A 19034-nucleotide genomic window follows, 5' to 3' on the forward strand; every position below is an offset into this window, starting at 1 on the left:
CTTATTTTTCAGACCACCTGAATAGATCCTTATTTTTCCATGGTGGAAGAAACATCATTTTAAGCTTTCCTACTAATTTCAGTACTCATTCTGAGAAGTGACGATTCTCCAGCAGGATCCTTATACCAGACAGGACATTTCTGAGAGCATGGCAAGAAGTTTTCCTGTGCTAAAATCCCTTTAAATATGACAAATAGCCCATTAAATATGTTTTTTTTTACTTCAGACCAGACATTGAGAATAAGCACTTTGATCTGTTGCTACAAATTTCAATGTCTCCCTGAAAACAAAAGAAAGAAAAAAACCCACAAATTTTTACATGTCTCACAAGAGGACAGTATTCAACTCAGACTAAAAATTATGAAGTCATATATTTTTAACATTCCTGTCTAGCCCTCTGCAAACCACAAAACAATGCAACATCCATCATCATAAACGCTGAGACAGTAAATTAGGAGGACAGCATATTTTGGGGGTTTTTTTAAGAAAAATAAATACTCCTAATGGGAAATTTGAGAGAAGTAATTAAAAAGTACTGTGGTATACATCACGGGAGAATGAAATCAATTAGGTCTTAATCTCTTATTATTCATGAAAGGAAGAGTGAAACAGAGCTTCTTTTATTATAGGCATTTTCTGATTGTTAGATTCTGTTGCAAAACTTTCATTTGCTTTGGGTCACAAAAACAGCAAGTGAAACCTCTCAAAACTAAAGCAAATAGAAGTAAAATGTTGGTTTTGTAACATCAGCTAATAGTATTAGATAGAACAGTCAGCCCATAATTATCTATCTTTCATGCAGTTTAACTTATGCCATTACATAATTAAATTTAGACCAATGAGCCCTCAAAGTTATATTTTTACATAATAACAAACACAAAAATTATATATGTGCTCCCAGTAGCATTACAAGTTAAGTATATATTTGGCGACACTTTACAGTAAGTGGGTATTCATTACTAATTCCTCTGGTATTCATTGTAACAACATTAGTCACGAAGAACTAATGTGGATATAGTATTTGAGCACTGGTTTATTTCTCTATAAATCGGCAGTGTAGAATACGGTGGTAATTCCCTTTCCCTGACATCACTGCAGTGCTGTTGAAGACCACACCGCTGCCATGGGGGGATATTCAAACTATGCTGCGTTACTGTCATGGAGGGCAGTGGGTCCAGCCGCCCTGGCTGGGCAGTCCTCAGGCGCCTGCACCGTGCATCCAGCCCGTTATTTATCTGTGGAGGAGAGCACTGTCCTTTCCTCATCATTTCTTCCCCAAATCATGGCACATGTCCGTCTCTAGCCTATCTCCCTGCCTCCTTCTGCAGTGACACAATTTCAGAGGGCAACCCATTTACAAAAACAGACTTCTGTCCTGAATTTCTTTTTTTTAAATCCCTGGCCACAGTTATATATTACAATTCACTAAAATTATTGCTGAGGGACCTTTCTTTCAGACACCGTTACCAGGTAATCTTCTGATTAGTCCAAGTTCAGACTGGACACCATTCCCATGACCACCTTTTGGTCACGATCTTTATTAACTTTCCTCACATCACCCCAGAAGGGGATACAAAGTGCTCACTTACTTTAGGCAACAAAAAGTTCTAAAAAAGCACAAAACATAAAATAAAAATGGAAGTCTCCCCGTTCTTCAAGCACAACTTCAAGAGCTGCAAGAGCACATTAGATGGTGCATTAACAGACGGCCGGAGCAAGAAGATGAAGCTCAAATGGTTTCAGAAGGGTCTTTGCCGTTTTCTACTGGCAATTTCTCAAGCCAGTTGCAGACCTGCAGTAGCTCCAGAACCACGGGGCAGCCTACGTGTAATAGGTGTTTGCATAGGAATCTTCCTATAATTATATATTAACTAAAGTCTAGTCATTGTCAGGTCCTGTAGAAGATAAAAGTATTTAAAACATCAAGGCTAAAAATACATCACTGTGCCCAATTTCTAAAAAAAATTAAATCTCTGCAATTAGGGGCTCTTTTTCATATTCCTATCTATGCAACACGGACCTCAAGCAGTTCATTGCACTTTTCCTATTTACTAATTTTATATAATTGTTTGTACCATGAGCACATTTGTGCAGTTTCTTTTTTTTTATTTTTTTTTTAATCACTCTGCAGCTGGTAGGGAGATGATACACCTCATTATCTTATTCTGTGGGTCATCTAAAATGGATATTAAGTAATTCTGCCTCCTACAGCTTTGGTACGCAGCCAAGGAGAACTAGGAAAAGTGAGATGCTTGACTTAAAAAAGAGGATGCTTTTTATTTTCAACCTAGAAACGTGTTTTCACATGGCATGCTTCTTTCAACAGGTTTGTCATAGCTAAACAGACATCGCAAGAGAGAAAATCATAACCTCCCGGAACACCTCCAGGTAGTTCAGCTGGGAGACAAGGTTCCCTTCCAGAGCCCAACACGCTAGTACGCCGTTATCAATCGGCAGGCTAGCACTGCTCAACGAGCAACACGGGCTCCTCTCTCTGACTGAGGATTTGGGGCAAGAATTTTTGTGATTGTGAGATCAGTAGATGCATATTTAAATCAAAGCTTAACAAATCTTTTAATGGATACATGGAGCTTCTCTACCTACAGTATATTTGAAAGATTTTCAGTATCTTCTTTTATCCTAATCCGTTTTTATGCTCAGTCGGGTGTCCTCGCATTTTAGTTTGTGCCACTGCTTTCTAACCATCTTTTACTCCGAAGCCTGCAGATTGGGAATGGTGTCAGCTGGGGGTGGGACCTCTCAACCCCCCATTGCCTGATGCTGACCTGTGGCCATGGCAGCGGGGGAGCACAGTGAGGGCATCTCACAGGCATCCAGCCGGCCGTAACCCAGCTCAGCAAGAAGCATACTGAGTAATAAACTACACAGGCTTAAGTCATGGTGCTTGATGAAATATGACCCTGTGGGACAACCCTGTGTACTGAGCTACTCCGTCAGTGAACAAGTGGCCAGTCAATGCTCCTGGAAAGATAATTACACACCCATCAAAGCACACAAGCGTTTTTGTCCCTGAAGTCAAAGGGGCAAACATCTCTACGGATGAGGCAAGTATTTTTAGCTATGGAGCCGTTACTGCAGTGGATGTATTGGGGAATGGTTTCCTCTGAAGAGAGCTGCCAGAAACTTTATCCCTGCATTTCTGTGTTGTTTTCCTTGTAAATCAGCTCTCTCACAGAAAGCATTACACTAACATGACCAATCCCAGATACTCAACAACAAAACTCCTAAAAAGTCTTACCCAGACAGTCTCCTCATCTATCTGACCAGCTGAGTAAACTTGGAGAAGTAACTAATGACTTGCATACACATACACAGGAAAATATTTGGGTTTAAAATAAATCCCCAGAATACTGTAACCCTCAGTGCTTTACGTTGCAATGACTTTCAACCCTTAATGAGATATTTCTGTCAGATGAAATTAATGATGCCAGCAAGCAAACAAACACCATGTCTTGCACACCTAAAGCACTGTGCGTTCCCCGTGTGGGCTCCATTTTGAATAATGCAAAACTTGAACCCTACTGAGAGGCTTTCTGTTTCGGAAGGAGAATGCCAAGTCAATGTGTTGGCACGCCTATGTAGGCTCTGTACCTTAACGCCCCAAAACCATCTCAACATCTCACCCCAACCAACATTCATTATTAAATACTGTTCTGCGGGCACGTACAAATCAGCAGTGTGAAAAGAGATGATCCAACAAGGGAGATGGGGAACAAACAGCAATGCCTATTACCAGAGATGTTAATCCTTGTATAGTTGTACCAGCAGGAAAATGCATCCTTCCTGAAGACACAGGGCGTGGACTGACAGCTGGAGAACCTGAACTCAAACAGCATCCAACAAGAAGGAAAATTCCAGTATTTGACAAGTGTGGGTGATCTCCAATTTAGGCTGGGGAGTTTTCTGTGTTGAGTACTATCCGATGGCAAATGTCCTCTTTACTTTGAAACGCCTGCAAGTCCAAAGTGAAATTATGCCAATTTTTTTCCTAACTCTAAACTTTGTTAAGTAGATGCCTGCTTGTATAGGTCTAAGCCTGTGAGGCTCATGTTTTTCCGAAGTAACATTTTCCTGTACAGTCTATTTTCTATTACAATGACTGGATTGTAGAGCTGAAATGAATGTCAGAATTGTTTGCTGGATACATTAGCAGATACCTTCTTTTCTGAGGCCCAGAAAGAGAAATTAGGTTTGCAACAGAGATCATTTTTGGTTCTCTGAAGCAAAGGTTTCATATCATATAAAACATTCCCAGACACTGATTTGCATTATGCATTTTGCTCACTAGGTATACTCCCAAGCTTATTTATACAAGAGAATTTCCACTTCAAATTGCCACATATTTGTCCTGCAGATTTTGAAAATTATATTTAGAGAAAATAAAAACATTTGGAAATAGCCCTTCTACAAAGCCAAAAGATTTTGTGAATAGTGCGCTGGCATTAAGCTGTGAGAAAGTGGAGTTACTCATGAGCCAGGGGAGGTGAGGGTGCAGCAGGCCGGTGCAGTACTCTATCTCCAAGAATGGTCAGCAGAAATGAGAGGAAACCAGGTCAGCTGAGAAGTGTCCTGCCCTGGTCAGCATGCCCGTGGCGTGCCAAGGGGCAGAGACCAGGCTGAGCCATGTCACACCAGGCCTGTGCCGTTCATCCCAGTTGCTCATGTGGTTCATTTCCTCGCGAGGACCTGGGTGCCGTGATTTCTAAGGAGGATCAGCTCCTCTGGTTGATATTCCCAGCCAGCCAGTGAGAAGCATGTCAAATATGCATATATATTTACATGCATTTACATATGCATATAAAATTGTATGGGCATGGAGGAAGGATATATTATGGCAGTTAGATTAAGCCATCTCCCATTAGTTCCTGGGCATCCTGCAGGACAAATGTCCGATTTCAATGTAAAAATACTCTTTCACTCCCAACAAGGAAGGGTCTGGCTCTTCTGCTCTGCCAGAGAAGACATAGGAAAAGTTTTGAGGGGTCTCTTCTCCTGGTGGCACTAAGGGTCAGTCCCATACCAAGGGACATCCCTGACCCAGGCTGTGAGTATCTCGCTGTGTGCCCCTCTGCAATCCATCCAGATCCCCATGGATATCAAATACCAAATGTCTTGTCTTGCTGTGGCTCTAGGGTAAGACTACAAGCAGGCTTAAAAGTATATAGTATTTCTCTATGGATGTGTGCAGGAAATAATTCTCCTGAAGGGTACAAACTCAATGAACCAAAGCTGCATTTCTCTGAAGTCAAGAAACTAGAGACTAAGGAACCAAGGGGGGAAAATGCTAGGTTCCTACTGAAATCAAAAGGGATTTTGGCACTGACTTTATAGGAAATGTCTCTAGTTGTTGTAGTGAGCTATAACTGGAAGAAAGCTTGAAGGATAATCCTTCAGACTCAGTCTAGGAGACCATGTGTGTGGGTGTGTTTACAGCTATAATTTATCACTCTGTGGTGGAGACCCAGAAGTCCACCAGAGAGAGAAAGGCCCTCCTGTTTGAGGCAGGCCACATGTTTTTCCTGGAGAGCAGCAAGAGGGATCAATGAACCCACAGGAGAGCAGATCTACCACGCAGCTGAGCTGTGAAGCTTGGAGGATGCTCCTTCTTGCAGTCCCTTTTACAAATTCTACTTGGAGCTATGTGTGGTCCAGCCCTAACTTCAGTTCCCTGTACAGCATTACTTGCTTGGTTAAAAAGACTTTTTTTGGGGGAAGAACCCTGGCAGTTTCTTCCACACAGCCAGCATTACCTTACCTTACATGCCTTCTCAAAATGTATTAAACTAACTGACGAGTTTTTAAAAATACCTATCTGGAATGCAATATATTTGTTCGATAAATCTCTATCTTCTCTGGGAGCAAAAATTAACATCATTAATCCAACTTTACAAACTGGGAAGCTGACACACAAAGAGGCAAAGTAATCTAACAGAGACAGTCAGAGCACAAAATATAACTAGGTTCCTTGTGTCCAGCACAGGTCACACAGCTGGAGGCTATCTCAGTGGCCAAAGCCCAGCTCACAAACATCCCTCTTCCAAAAAACCTGACCTTACATCTCAGGCTAGATTAGAAAAATAAAGCATAGATATCAAAGGCCAAATTCCAGCCCCATTCGAACACACTCAATTGAGTGTTCATGCAACAGAGGTTAACACTTGCAATGGTTTTATGGGCAATATTTTTTAACCATAGGATTTGCAGCATACTAAGGCACGACTTCTCACGCAGTTTCAGTAATTGTGTTATATTTAACAGTACCAAATAAAAACATAGCAGTTGGATCAATATTATATTCATATTTTATTCCATAAATAAACTCCATTGGTTTGTAAGCTGGTTGTTTTTACTTCCAAAATGTACAAATAAAGATTTAAATATTTTTGGAGGAAACATTACAGATGGTTTTAGTTCTGCAGTTTTGATGCAAACATACTTCTTGGCACCACTTCTTAATATGCCATTTCTATAAATACTTAATGCTTTCAGAAGTGGAGTAAAATATATATTACAGTGAAAAACACAAAAAACAGTGTTATAATCAAATTTTTAAATATTGCTCTTTAACAGGTAAGCTTGCTATATAGATTCACTATATAAACAGGCATAGAGTTCTTCAGAGAGCTAAAATATTGGTCCCTTTTGGTATGTTAAGTATTAATGTGAAACTGCTGCTGCTATGATTATGTGGTAATGCTATTTCAGCTCGTTTCTAAACATAACAAATAATGATATTCATTTTTCTTTACTTCAAGGATTTAACTCACAGGAAATCAATTAATAGAATACTTCAGAGAAATAAGTTTTCCAGGTCTTATAAACCCAGTTCTATTGCTACAGAGACATATACTTTTTAAACGATTAAGATAAATAATACCATTGTAATTCAGTATTTGCATTAAAAATTCTTAATATTATTTCCTCTGGGTACACTGACCAAAAGGTGATGCTCTGAAATGGCTGTGTTCCCTTTTAGACTGTTTTTGATTACTTGAAAGTTGCCTTAAAATTTCAATTGAAATATAAATGATCTTTCGTTATATAAAGAGCCAAAGATAAGAAAAAGACCTCCAGGTAATTGAGATAACAGTAAATTTTATGGCTTATCTAGCCGTCAAAGGCATTCAAGATTCAATTAGGATGATGGGCAAGAGAATCCTTTGTCACTCTGTGTTTCTTTGAAGGAGCTGGTCCAGTAATTGCTAGGGAAAAAAAATGCAAAACAGCCTTAAGATACTGTTAAAATACATGAGGTGGCTATAACTGTAGAAAACTTGAGTGACACTGTAGGTGAGATGGTGTTAGCATTCTCAGACCTCAAATCTACCGGCTACATTGCTCAAAAAAAAAAAAAAAAGCACTGAAAGCTTTTCCGTCTTGGACAGGAAGGGTGTAATTACATGGAGGAATAGCACACCTAAACGAGGAAAAACTGGTACTTGTGTGCGGCGTGGAGCAGGATAACCTGTGAATGCCTCAGATCCGCACCGGGATTAACTTCACAACCAGGATAATGCAGCTTTCTACCACAACTAACTAATTACTCATTTAAAAAAAAAAAAAAAGTCGTGGGTGCTTATTCCAACACGAGCTTCAGCTGTTAACTCAAGTTTAAAGAAGTGCCTAACCCCAAGGACAAGATTTAAAAAACATCCTTTGCTGTCAGGGTTTGCACGTGGTTAGCACAGGCTCTCCAGGCAGGTGCTGCCTCTATGGGCTCCTTTCACAGGTAAAGAAGGGTTACAAAACTATACTTGGCATTCTCAGTAAATCCTTACCTTTTTAAAGATCTCAACACGCAGTCTGTTACTCTGGATGATGATCCGTTTCTGTTTTTCTTCTTGCTTCTTTTTTACTTCAGGTAAATTGTCATAAATCCTGGAATGAATTTAGAAAGTTAACTTCACACGTCATCCCTGGGATTCGCAAATCATTTGTTTTTCCTATAGCAAATGCCTGCCTTCGGTGCAATCCTTGTCATTAATGGGCATCACTAAGTACTTGGATTAGATTTATGTTTTTATATAAAATCTGACTTGTTGAACAACACTTCTGATTTTGGACTAAAAAGTAAAGAAAGAGACGGAATCAGGTTATCTCAATGCAGCAGCGTAATTCTGGAGTAGCTTCTAATGAGCTCAGTGGAGTTGGTTTCAATTTATAGCAACATAATTCAAACCAGAATCTGGCCTGTACACTTTTTTAATATTTATGTCACATAATTAATACCAAGCCATTATTTTCAAGTATTTTTCTAAAATATAAGAAAATGATCATTATAAGACTGTAGACCGTTAACATTTTTTCACTGTCATTAGGAACTCTTTTTACCAAGGAGAACACAATCTGTCCATTTTAAAAATAACGTGAGTTGCCCTCAAAACGGTGACTTTTGGTCTGATCTTTTTCCACTGAAACTAATGATAAAATTCCCAGGGGTTTGATAAGAAAGTCGACCTTCCTTCGCAGCAGTCCTGTTCTTTGCATGCATACAATGCCTGTTAGTTCTGATTTTTCCTCCTACTATTTTGCAATGCCTAGTTCTTGAAGCAGCCTGTTTTGGCTTGCACTCAGCCAGGAGGTTGTATTTTGGAGAAGAGAAATGGGACACGTATTGAGCACTCTTAAAAACGGGGTGAATTCTGCATGGTAGCCATTTGCAGCTTTCCTTGCTGTAAATGATGGTGTGAAGTGCAATGCAGTTAAAGGTCAGACACCACATTTCTAACCGTTTGCTGTAATTCCCACACTACATGCCATAAACAGGATGAAAAAACCCCCAAAGTGACTGTAATACTTACATTTTTGAATGTCCAGCATGAGGTACCGCTCAGGGACATAGTTTTCACACCATAGGTACCCCACGCCATCTGAAACTGCTTGAAAAAGGATGCTGAAAGGGCAGGGCTGCCCCAAATGTATCAAATTGATACAGAGGAAGAAAAACATGAGCACTGCAAAAAGCATGGCAAGCAGCATGACAGAACAACCCTCCAGCATATGAAGATGATGTGGAAATACGCTGCCTTAGGCGTGAGATGGCAGTGATTTGCAGTGAACTCTGAACCGAAGCGATTTGTACCTTTTCGATCTCATATGCATCTCCTTCTCTGGAATGAATCTTTCCTTTGGTTTGAAGAGGTTATCTAGCAGAGGGAAAATAAAGTTAATATTGGAGGAACCTGCGTTTACTGAAATTTTAAATGTCACGTTCCATGTAGTCGTGATATGATATTTCTGATTACATTTTTGGTGGGTTAAGGCCCAATCCAAATCTCCACAGGTCAATGGAAAGGCATTTAACAACTTCATCTGGAGCTGAACTGGTTCCTGGAGATGCCCTACAGAAAGGGAAGGATGGATGAGACCCATAGCAACCACCTTCATTGCAGAGTTCATTTATTTTAAATGCGTATGACTTTTGTCCTTGTCACATGCAGCTTGTGTACGCCCTTTATTCAGATCAAGAACCAGCGATGATTTCTGCTCTATCAAGTGATCTATTTTCCCCACATGCTTCTGCAGGCAATTGCACCCGCACACACTGGCCGCATCCTCAGCTGATGTGTGTTGGGAAGCTGGCCTGGTACCACCATTTCTGATTCAATTTACACCTGTTTTATGTGTGAATAATTATGCTGAGCATTAGGAGAAGGAAAATTATATTACTCTTTCCTGATCGAATATAAAGATATGAGCGATAATTCCAATCAGCATTTCCCTGGAAATAGAAAAATAATTACCGATCTTAGCAGTCAGTGAGTCTCAGGAATAGGTGATTTTAACGCCTTCTTTGCAAAAATGGTTTCTGAATGGGAAGGGATGGTGTTTGTACAAGGTGGGAAGCCAGTAAACATGTAATCAGAACTGACTCTTGATGAAGAAGACTATGTCTAACCACGTTTATCAGGGAGAGGAGGAAGGAGAGGACTGCTGCCTGCACAGCTACGTTATTTAGATTTACACCAAGATGACAAAAGAAAAACTGGGGAGACAGGGGCAGGGTCCCCCCTCCGTATGGCGGGGCACATCCAGAGGAGGGGAAGGAACATCCCTGCAGCGTACGAACTGCCGCCCTGATGCACGCAGGCCACGTGGATAGGTGTAACTTCAGCTTCTCAGTTCAGGTGTATGAAAGAAATGGTTTCACGTTCCAGTCTCTGAACACAAGGACGACCAGAGCGTTGCCTACGCCCAGCCAGGTCCAGGCGGTTTCCCCGGGGCACTGAGGACCGGGGTACGATGCCCTGCGTAGTCACAGTAACCTGAACATCAAAGGTATTTGCCAGTATCTTTGCAGAACATATGTATAAGATAAATACATGTGCAAACTTTTTAGTGCTTCCATTTTCCAAGGAAGTTTAGAAGACATAATATATATCACAGCAGGCACCACCTCGGCCTCTTTCTGCCATCTCACCGACGAGACAAAATACAATAATCAAGGCAGAGAAGTAAATACAGAGAATAATTCGTTCCAGAACTGCCCAGTGCAGACGCTGGCCCTGAGCAGACTCAGTGACCACTGCCCAAAAAAGACCCCTTCCCCACCCGCTTTGCTTTCCCGTTGTTTAAGACACCAAATGTTTCAGGGATATTTATGGGACACGTTTTAGCAACCAAACAACCCTGAGCAGCTTACGGGGCTACACCTAGAGGCAAAGTCGTACTCAGATTACCATGTTTCTCAGGAAAACACTGCACGTCCTTTAAGATCACTGTTGTATCTCGATGGAAAAATAAAAGGGAGCTTTGCAGCAGTTCCTATTCTGAACTGGTACAGTTTTCAAAACTTGAATTGAGAAAGGAGGGGAGGCTGCAAAGCCTTCTCTGCCTGAGGACTAACTTTTCTCCACTCAGCAGTTGTCTATGCTTAATCATGCTTATTAAATCTTCAGTACACACAAGCAACATGCTCAATTTGCTAGGAAAATATAATTTGCCTTTTATTTATTAGTGTTTTTATGTTCATTTACATGTTCATTAACTTAAAAGGAATAAACACTGGGATGCTATTGCTGTCCAAATAACCTTGAAACTTAAGGGAGCAGATTGCCTGTGACCCAGCTGGTCCTGTTGAAGGATTAGGGCACAGGGTCATTGATTTTCTGGGACCAGTGTGGATCCCAGCACACTTCAGAGCAGCCTCGGCGTAGTCCCTTGCCGCTCGAGGTCGCACACGTCATTCTGACAGCTCAGGACTGTAGGATGCCTCCCTTCCCACAAGGCATGTCCTCTAACCCGGAGAATGGCAGGGGATCAGTCTGAAACCGTATAAAGCCATCGCTATGGGTTGTCTGCAGTGCTAAAACGAAAATAGGAGGTACTTCATGCTGCACAGCAAATTCAGGCCTCTTTTGTCTGTGTGGTAATATGGTCCTCAGGACGAGATCCTTGATGCCACAACCAGTTCCTTGCGTGTTCCCCTGTCCTTGGGCACAGAAGAACATCTGAGGGCACTGGAAATGACATCCCAGCAGAAACCTGCGCTACCTGCACCAAGCCCTCGCACAGTCAGTCAAGGCAGACCTCCTGCAAGATGCGATACTATCAGACAGCGTGGCTGGCAAGCACCGAGCCCGAGTTTTATATGATTTGCTATCCCCTGTGAGTGACGTCCGCTCAAATTTATGAACTTTTATTCCAGGAATTCTCAGATGTAGGGTTTCTGGAACAAAACTGTTTTAGGGATCCCACCCTTTTTTCCTAAATAAAAGCTGTTAATGACACATTAACATTTCCAGACCTTTCTGCGTAGCCACCAGAACATGCAAGGGATGAAAAACCCAGCTGGGGATCTGCAGGCCTGCAACCTATCTTGTAAACAGCGTGACAAGCTAATCTGTATTTTTTCTATGAGACGCTAAGACAGGCTGGCCTCTGTGTTCCACCGCAGAGGGTGAGAGCTGTGCGGGTGCTGGAGCGTATGGCCGTTCCTCCAGAATAATCCCCTCCTGATGGCACAGAAACGGTCTTGAAGGGCATCAGACCCATCACTGCCCACAATTCTGCCTGGAACTATGTATGTGGCTGTGCCGGTGGCTTTGAAGAGAAGGATTAAAAAGAGGCTCTGGGGAAAATCCTCCAAGAAAGAAATAAATCTACCTTGGTTATAAAAATACCCTTTGTGAAGCAGCTTGGAGTCAAAAGGTTAACACTTAGGGGTAAACATTCAAACACTCTTGGCTCACTCTCAGGTCACTATGTATAAGAAAAAAATCACATGCAAGCATCAAGCAGAAATAAGCAGAAAATCCTTGATGGATTTTAGCATTAGAATTCAAAAATTAACTGAAAAACAAATAAAAATTGGTATAAATGAGAAAATAAAAATCATACGTACATTTAAATATTTGTTAATATTCAATACCAAGAAGAAAGCGTATTTCAAAGTGGAAGAGCAGCACACATTCAGAGCTATAATAACCTGCCAAACACATCATGAAGACCTGATTTAACATTCTTTCCTACCAAGCGAAGATCAAAGTGGGGCATAAGGTGGACAATTCCCCAGGTTGATAGTCTTCTAAATTGCATTTTATCAAAGTTCCTTATCCATTTTCATAGCCTTGTATTACTTTTGGAGAAACCTATTCTAAAGGATAGAAAAGAAGGGATTTCAAAGCAGACATTCAGCATTTCCAGTGATGCACCACAGTTAAAAAAAGTATAGACAGATAGGCATGAAACACTTTACTGGTGCTTTATTCAAACCTTGCGAAACTACTGAGCTTCTGGTATTTACACCAACACTGTGTGCAACAGTGGTCTGACATCTCCATAGTGGGATAAAGAAGCCACTTCAGCAAGTTGTAAATTAAGGTAAACGGGTCATATATTTTAACTAATGTTAAACTGTGCTTCAGACAGGATAAGTAACTTTCCTGCTCGGGAAGTTAGTAAATGTTTAGACAGAGCACAGATAAAATGATTGTGTTGGAACCATCCCCTGACTTTCTATTTACCACTAAATCACTGGAACACTTAAAGAAGAAAAAGAGTGGCAAAATTTATCAAAGGTTAAACTCTGCCCATCAGAATATACATACATTTTCTCCTAACATGAATGCAAATTCTCAAAGTTTGTTAGGAGCTAAAATGTGCCTTTGGGGGTGTGTTGCCAGTCCCTGAAAATCAAAGCACTGATAGTGGTGGTTCTCTAATTAAACTGCTTTTTTACTGAACTGAAAAAATAATTCAGCAAAAGCCCATTCACCCAGACAAGTCCTAAGATATAAAAGGTTTTTTTAAACACTGCTTTTTTAAATCAACAGTCCCCTAAAAAATAAATTAGCTTTGAGTCGAAGATAAATGTCAAGGTGGCATTCAGCTTAGCAAGCCCATAGCACTTGACTGGGAATTCATCCAGAGAATATAAACTAGTGCCTACACCCAGGGGTGCTGCCCAAACTTTTGCACGTTGTATGTCAATGACTTCATGCAATGAATTACTTCAGCTGCAGTCAACAGATGAGGTTTTGGTATTATTTATAAAAAATGCAATAAGCCATTAGTTAAAGGTTTGATGGTAAGACTGCCTGGACTTTCTGCTCATCTCAGAGAAATGCTGAAGCTCAAAAGTGGTCCTTCACCCAAGAGGACCCACAGGAAGGTGATCCATGGGCTTTCCACCTCTTCAGGTCTGTCCTACACTGTGGCCATTGAGACTTCTGATCCTCCTTAATATTTCAGTCTTAACAATGGAAAACATCACTAGTATCTCTAAAAAAGCTTAGTAAAGTTTATAGGTTTATGAAAACATTTTCAAAGTAAATTAATTTTGGGCATGATGCAGGAGATTTCAGTTCCCTCTGTCCAAATGATACTTGAACATTCATGGATTTCACCCAGAAAAAAATTTAATTAGCATCTCACCTGGCCTTCCTAAATCATTCTTGTTTGATTAGAGCATGCAGTCCTGAAAAGCATAAAATTGCTTTCAAAAAAACAGCAATAAGTGAAGAAGGTATGACAGATCTTGGTAAATTCATCAAAAGATTAATTTAAGCTTTGGTAAAATTTGCACCAGCTTCTTCAGTTTCAGTTTCTAATCATGAGTAAAATCAGGCCTTTTACTCCTGGATTAAAAAGTCCATCATCAAAAATTCAGTTTTCTATTTGGCTACTTCAAGACTCCAGTGAAATTATCCCCCAGCAAACTGACTGAATTTAGTGAGTCACCCATTATAAGGCACATCGTTTCAACGCTGTCATCATCCACACAGAAAACTCTTCATATTTGAAGATTTTCCAATTTATTGCCACCTTCCTTGCACAGAGGCTGGCTATCTCCCCCCTTTGCAAGGATGAGGGCACGGAGGGGACGTGCTGGTCACCCTAGTGACTGCATCACCTCCTCCCCTGTCGTCACAGTGAGTTCGGGCGTTGGGCTCCCGAGGGACCGCGTCACCCACTGCCAGTGGCCTGTAATGTGCTGCCGTGTTTAGCTGACTCATAGGCACCGCTCTAATCAATGTGATGAATAATAATGTAATAAAAATAGGTCATTCTTCTTCCTAATTCAATTACCTGACTGCAGCTTAGTCTTTATTCAGAGCTGTCAGCCTCAACCAAGAAGCCAGGTGCCAACAGGATCAGTGGCACTACTGCCAGCTATGAGTTTTGATGGGGAAAAGGAACCCAAGAAATGGCACAACTGAAGTCACACATGAACAGAGACGGGCTGGTGGCTGCAAACATCTCATCAGCCACCAATGGCATCTGAAGACCGCGAGGATGCACGTTAGCAGCTGCAGGATCTGCTGGCTGCACACTTATTGCAAATTCTCCGATTGCCGTCTTCTCTGCACTCTACAGTCCAAATAAAAACCTCCCTGGCATAGAGCTTCTCAAGAAACCAACCCCTTGAAAACACAAACAAACAAACAGCAATCCTCACCCTTCAGGCTTTTGCAGTTATAATAAAGCTTTTTGGAAAGGTTTAGAAGCACGACTGAGGAGGTATAAACTTGTTTCCAAAATATTACTAAAGATACAGGGTTTGGATACAAATCCAGAGAAACACAGCAGGCACCGCAGTAGGGATTCGATGGTAACGTTCAACTTGTACTGCCATTTCCAATGAACCACCACCCTCTCAAAGGAAAGGAAAATGGAAGGTATGAAAAAAACATATGTGCCTGAGATATTTTTTTAAACCTCTGAAAGCGGTTGTGTACACTAAGATCACAAGGCTGTTCATTATGCAGATTTAAAGGCCTATAAACAGCTGGTAGTCCTGTCACTGAAGTAATTACATTACGGTTTTCGAGATTTAAATCCAGTTATTTGAACATTGTTTCTATTCAGTTCGTCACAGTGGGATCTCTAATTTGTTCAACATAGTCAACAGCAGAGTAGTCTATCTTGGACTAATTAGCACTCTTGAAATTTAGCAGTACGCATTACACAGCACAAAGGCTAGCATGAGAGTTGCAGGTTCTCTGCCTTCAAAGTGCTCTTGTGACGATAAAATCTTCTGTAGGATAAACATTTTCATTTTTCTAAGATTACTTTTTGTAAAATCCTGCTCATGAATTACAATTAAAAATGGTAAACAACTTGGTTTTTTGGAGGATGAGAAGGTAAATGGAAACTGCACAGATGTTGGTATTTATATGGAAATGATGTCGAATGGCAATTATTTCTTTCTCCTACAAGAAACTAAAGTTGTAACAACACTGGCAAAACACTGGAAAACTCTGCTAGCTAATAATTTCACATTATCAATAAAGACACTTTAGTCTGATAGAATAATCTCAGGTGGAGAAAAATCTCTGAAGGTCGTTGCTCTTTTTTCGGGGTAGAAATTATTTAATTGAAATAAAAGCTGCAAGTCCAGAGTGAAGCACATATAACAAGCTTATTTCAGAGAGATATAATTGCAGCAAACTTGTCAAGTGCAGAGGGAAACATCTCAGTTTAACCCCCGGTTACACCTCCATAGAAGCCGGCTGCCACGCCAGCCCCACCTCTCCCACTCCTGTGCCACTTCCCGCGTGGGCATGGGTGTGCACATGGGGAACTGGGCCAGGGAATGTCCTCCGGTGGCGGAAAACTTATCGGATAACTAGTGTGATTGCCAGTGCTTACGGCAAGTATGCTGCAGTGACCTGCTCTGCGAGCATCTTGGGGTTGCACAGAGATGCTCTACTGCCCAGCCACAAATGCGCTTATAATCCATCCTTGGGGTCACTGTGTCGGGGTCAGAGGAAATTAAACTCATCAGCCAACCCGCCCGTATGAAAAAGAGCATTGGAAAATGTATGAGGGTGTGCTGGCCGTGAGCCCTATGAATCTCAGAGCCATAAAGACCTCTACCTCCACAAATCCCAAAGGTACCAGGAAGGAGAAAAAACAAGAAAGGAGGAAACTATCAGACTGAAAAAAGCAACCACAAGATCACACCCTGAAGCGTAGAGGTGCCATCAATTTCATGCTGTATACTTAAGCAAATTTCCAGGTCATCATTTTACTCTCTTGGGTTCTTAATTTCAAATGTTGTTTCAATGTTTGTTGCTGTGAAAGAGCAGCCGGCTTCCTGAAATGAAGAAACCTGCAGGCGGGCTGCATTTGGCAGAGATTTTTTTAAGACTAGCAGGGAGAACAGGAGAACCATTAGTACTAGTACCAAATGAAATACCCACGGCTATGGGGACATGGCAAAGCAACTGCCCTGTGTGCACAGAAGTGTTTGGTGCCCAGTTCCCTCAACTTCTAACGACAACTGAGGTCTGATATCTGTTTTGGCCTGCAAGTGACTGCAACAGACGTAGGCTTCCAGATGACCACGGGAATGTACCTGGCAACATAGGGCAGGTCTGTGCCCTCTGCTGCTGCCCAGTGCAGCCCGGGCAGCTGGACCGTACCCTGGAAAGAAATGGTCATGATAACACAACACTGAGCCTCAGCCACCAGCCCCTGTCCCCAGCTTTGGTGTCACCGTCCTGGACCACGACCGACTCACAACCAGGTATAGTCAGAGATGCAGGTGGCATTCGGGGCTTTCTGTGTTTGGACCGACAGACACACCTTAGGATATTTTTTCTTTTCTGGCCACTGTGTGTCCTGCATAAATCCCAGGCTCTCTCCCACTTGAAAAGCTGGCTTTGAAATACATAGTCAGGGATGAACCCTGCCATGTTTCCTTTGCTCAGCCAGCTGTAGCTGGCAGGCAGCTTTTGGTGTCATCTGTGCATGGGTGCGGGACACGAGCAGCCTGAGAGCTCACTTTGGGAAGGGTACGGTCTCGTTACACCCATAAAAACAAGAGGCTGGTGCCAAGGGAGAAGGTGCTGCTCTCCTCCCTCACCATCTCCCACCTTCCCTCTCGCCTCCCCCGCGCCAGCTCATCCAACCACAACACTGTTTGACGAGCTGGATCAGTCAGTTGTTCTGATAAAAACTCAGAGGGAATCCTAATTTAAAAAAAAAAAAAAAAAAATTAAAAAGCAGCTCCTACTAGATCCAGCTGAAATATGGGGGCACAGGTGAGCCGTGCACAGTGACAGAGCAGGCAGGGACACTGCTGCTTGTGCCCACAGCCTCCTTGCACCAGGTTACAATGTGAAATGGCATCCTCAGATCACTGGGATTTTGATGTCCACTTCCCATCTCAGTAAATGAAACTCTGCTTGCATCCCCTACCTGGACTACAGCTGCATTTTCATTTCATTTTACTTTTGTTTTCTAAAACATGAGACAAAGTCCTTCCTTGCTTTAAAACCACATTTTACAAGCTAAAATGGCTTTTCCAGTGAATACAGAATAATGATGACAACAAATGATAACTTCTCTTCCTTCCAGCTCTAGGGGCAGGCAGAAGGGAAGGAGAAGGCTGTGACCCCAGTGTCATCAGCAGAGACGTCAGAAGGATACAGGCAGCCAGTGCCCTTGGTGAGCACGAGGGGGAAGCTCTTGTCTCTTCTGCAAGAGGGGTTGCAACTAGAAAAGTTTGGGAGCATCCGTAGGAAACAAAGATCCCCCACTCTGGGACTCATTAATGATACTAATCCTTCTGCACGAGAGCATCCACCAGGAGAAGCCCTAAAATACCAATTGTCAGGACTCAGAGCAAATGAAACACGCTCAGTACACTCCTACACACCCCTCTGAACTGCAGCCTACACAGTTGTGCTCTATCAGGAATCTAGGATTGCCAATATTAATTACAGTTATGCTTAAATAACAGACATGTGACACTCCTGTCATTATAAAAATATTAAGGTCTCACAAACAGAAAATTACACGTGGCTACATGAAGGCAGATGAGTTACGGAAACTAAAGATTCTCTTTAGGCAAATTTATCTTTAATGACCAACCACTAAAAGAGGGAAATAGTAATTTACTTGAATAATTAATGAATATATTTCAATATTATGCTTTTATTACTCATTAAACAAGCATAAAAATTAATCTTCAATTATAATTTAAGGAGAAATAGGTTTAACCTTTCATTTTTTTGTTTCGCAAAGTATTTGCAGAGTGGTTTGGGGGACTTTCGAACATGACCGAACAAAGGGGGAGATATTTGCCACTTCTTCTAAGATACATGACAAACTCCTGGCCTGTGCCACTGCCTGATGGGAGGGCTTGCTGGCGCTGGCTCAGAGCCCCCAACACCGCAGGGCCGCAGGGCCCCGAGAGATCTCAACCCAAGCAAATTAACTTGGATAATTGAAGTGGTGAATGAGTTTTATCGACTCTTTAAAATATAATTTGTGTTTTGTGCCTTGTTTACTTATGCTTATTTAGCTCTTACTATAAAAACCCATTACGTATCTGATGGAAGGTATATTCTGTCATACAACAACAAACAGCAGAGATGTAGCGATCAAAATTGGTACTCTCCAATGCAAAGCATGCCAAGAGCCCCGAGATGGGGACTGCGCCCAGCTTTCCTGCACCCAGTCTCATTCCCCAGGGAGCAAAAAAATATATGTGTTTCTGAGTGTTGAGAGCATCAAAGATTTTCTTTCCTGCTTCCTCTAGGTGACCCATCTAGTTGTTTAAT

The 19034-nt window shown here is 41.7% G+C and overlaps 1 protein-coding gene across 1 annotated transcript in view; it reads right to left on the reverse strand.

The window, feature by feature from the left end:
• Window positions 1–7059: 7059 nt before the first annotated feature.
• The window catches only part of C8H10orf90 (chromosome 8 C10orf90 homolog), a 68222-nt gene continuing 56247 nt past the window's right edge, over window positions 7060–19034 (reverse strand). The window contains 3 exon segments of the mRNA XM_072871478.1: window positions 7060–7223; window positions 7800–7899; window positions 9104–9167. Coding sequence (XP_072727579.1) covers window positions 7185–7223; window positions 7800–7899; window positions 9104–9167 — 203 coding nt within the window. The 3' untranslated portion in view covers window positions 7060–7184.

This window comes from Ciconia boyciana, chromosome 8 (genome assembly GCF_034638445.1).
Source record: "Ciconia boyciana chromosome 8, ASM3463844v1, whole genome shotgun sequence".
Lineage (NCBI taxonomy): Eukaryota > Metazoa > Chordata > Aves > Ciconiiformes > Ciconiidae > Ciconia > Ciconia boyciana.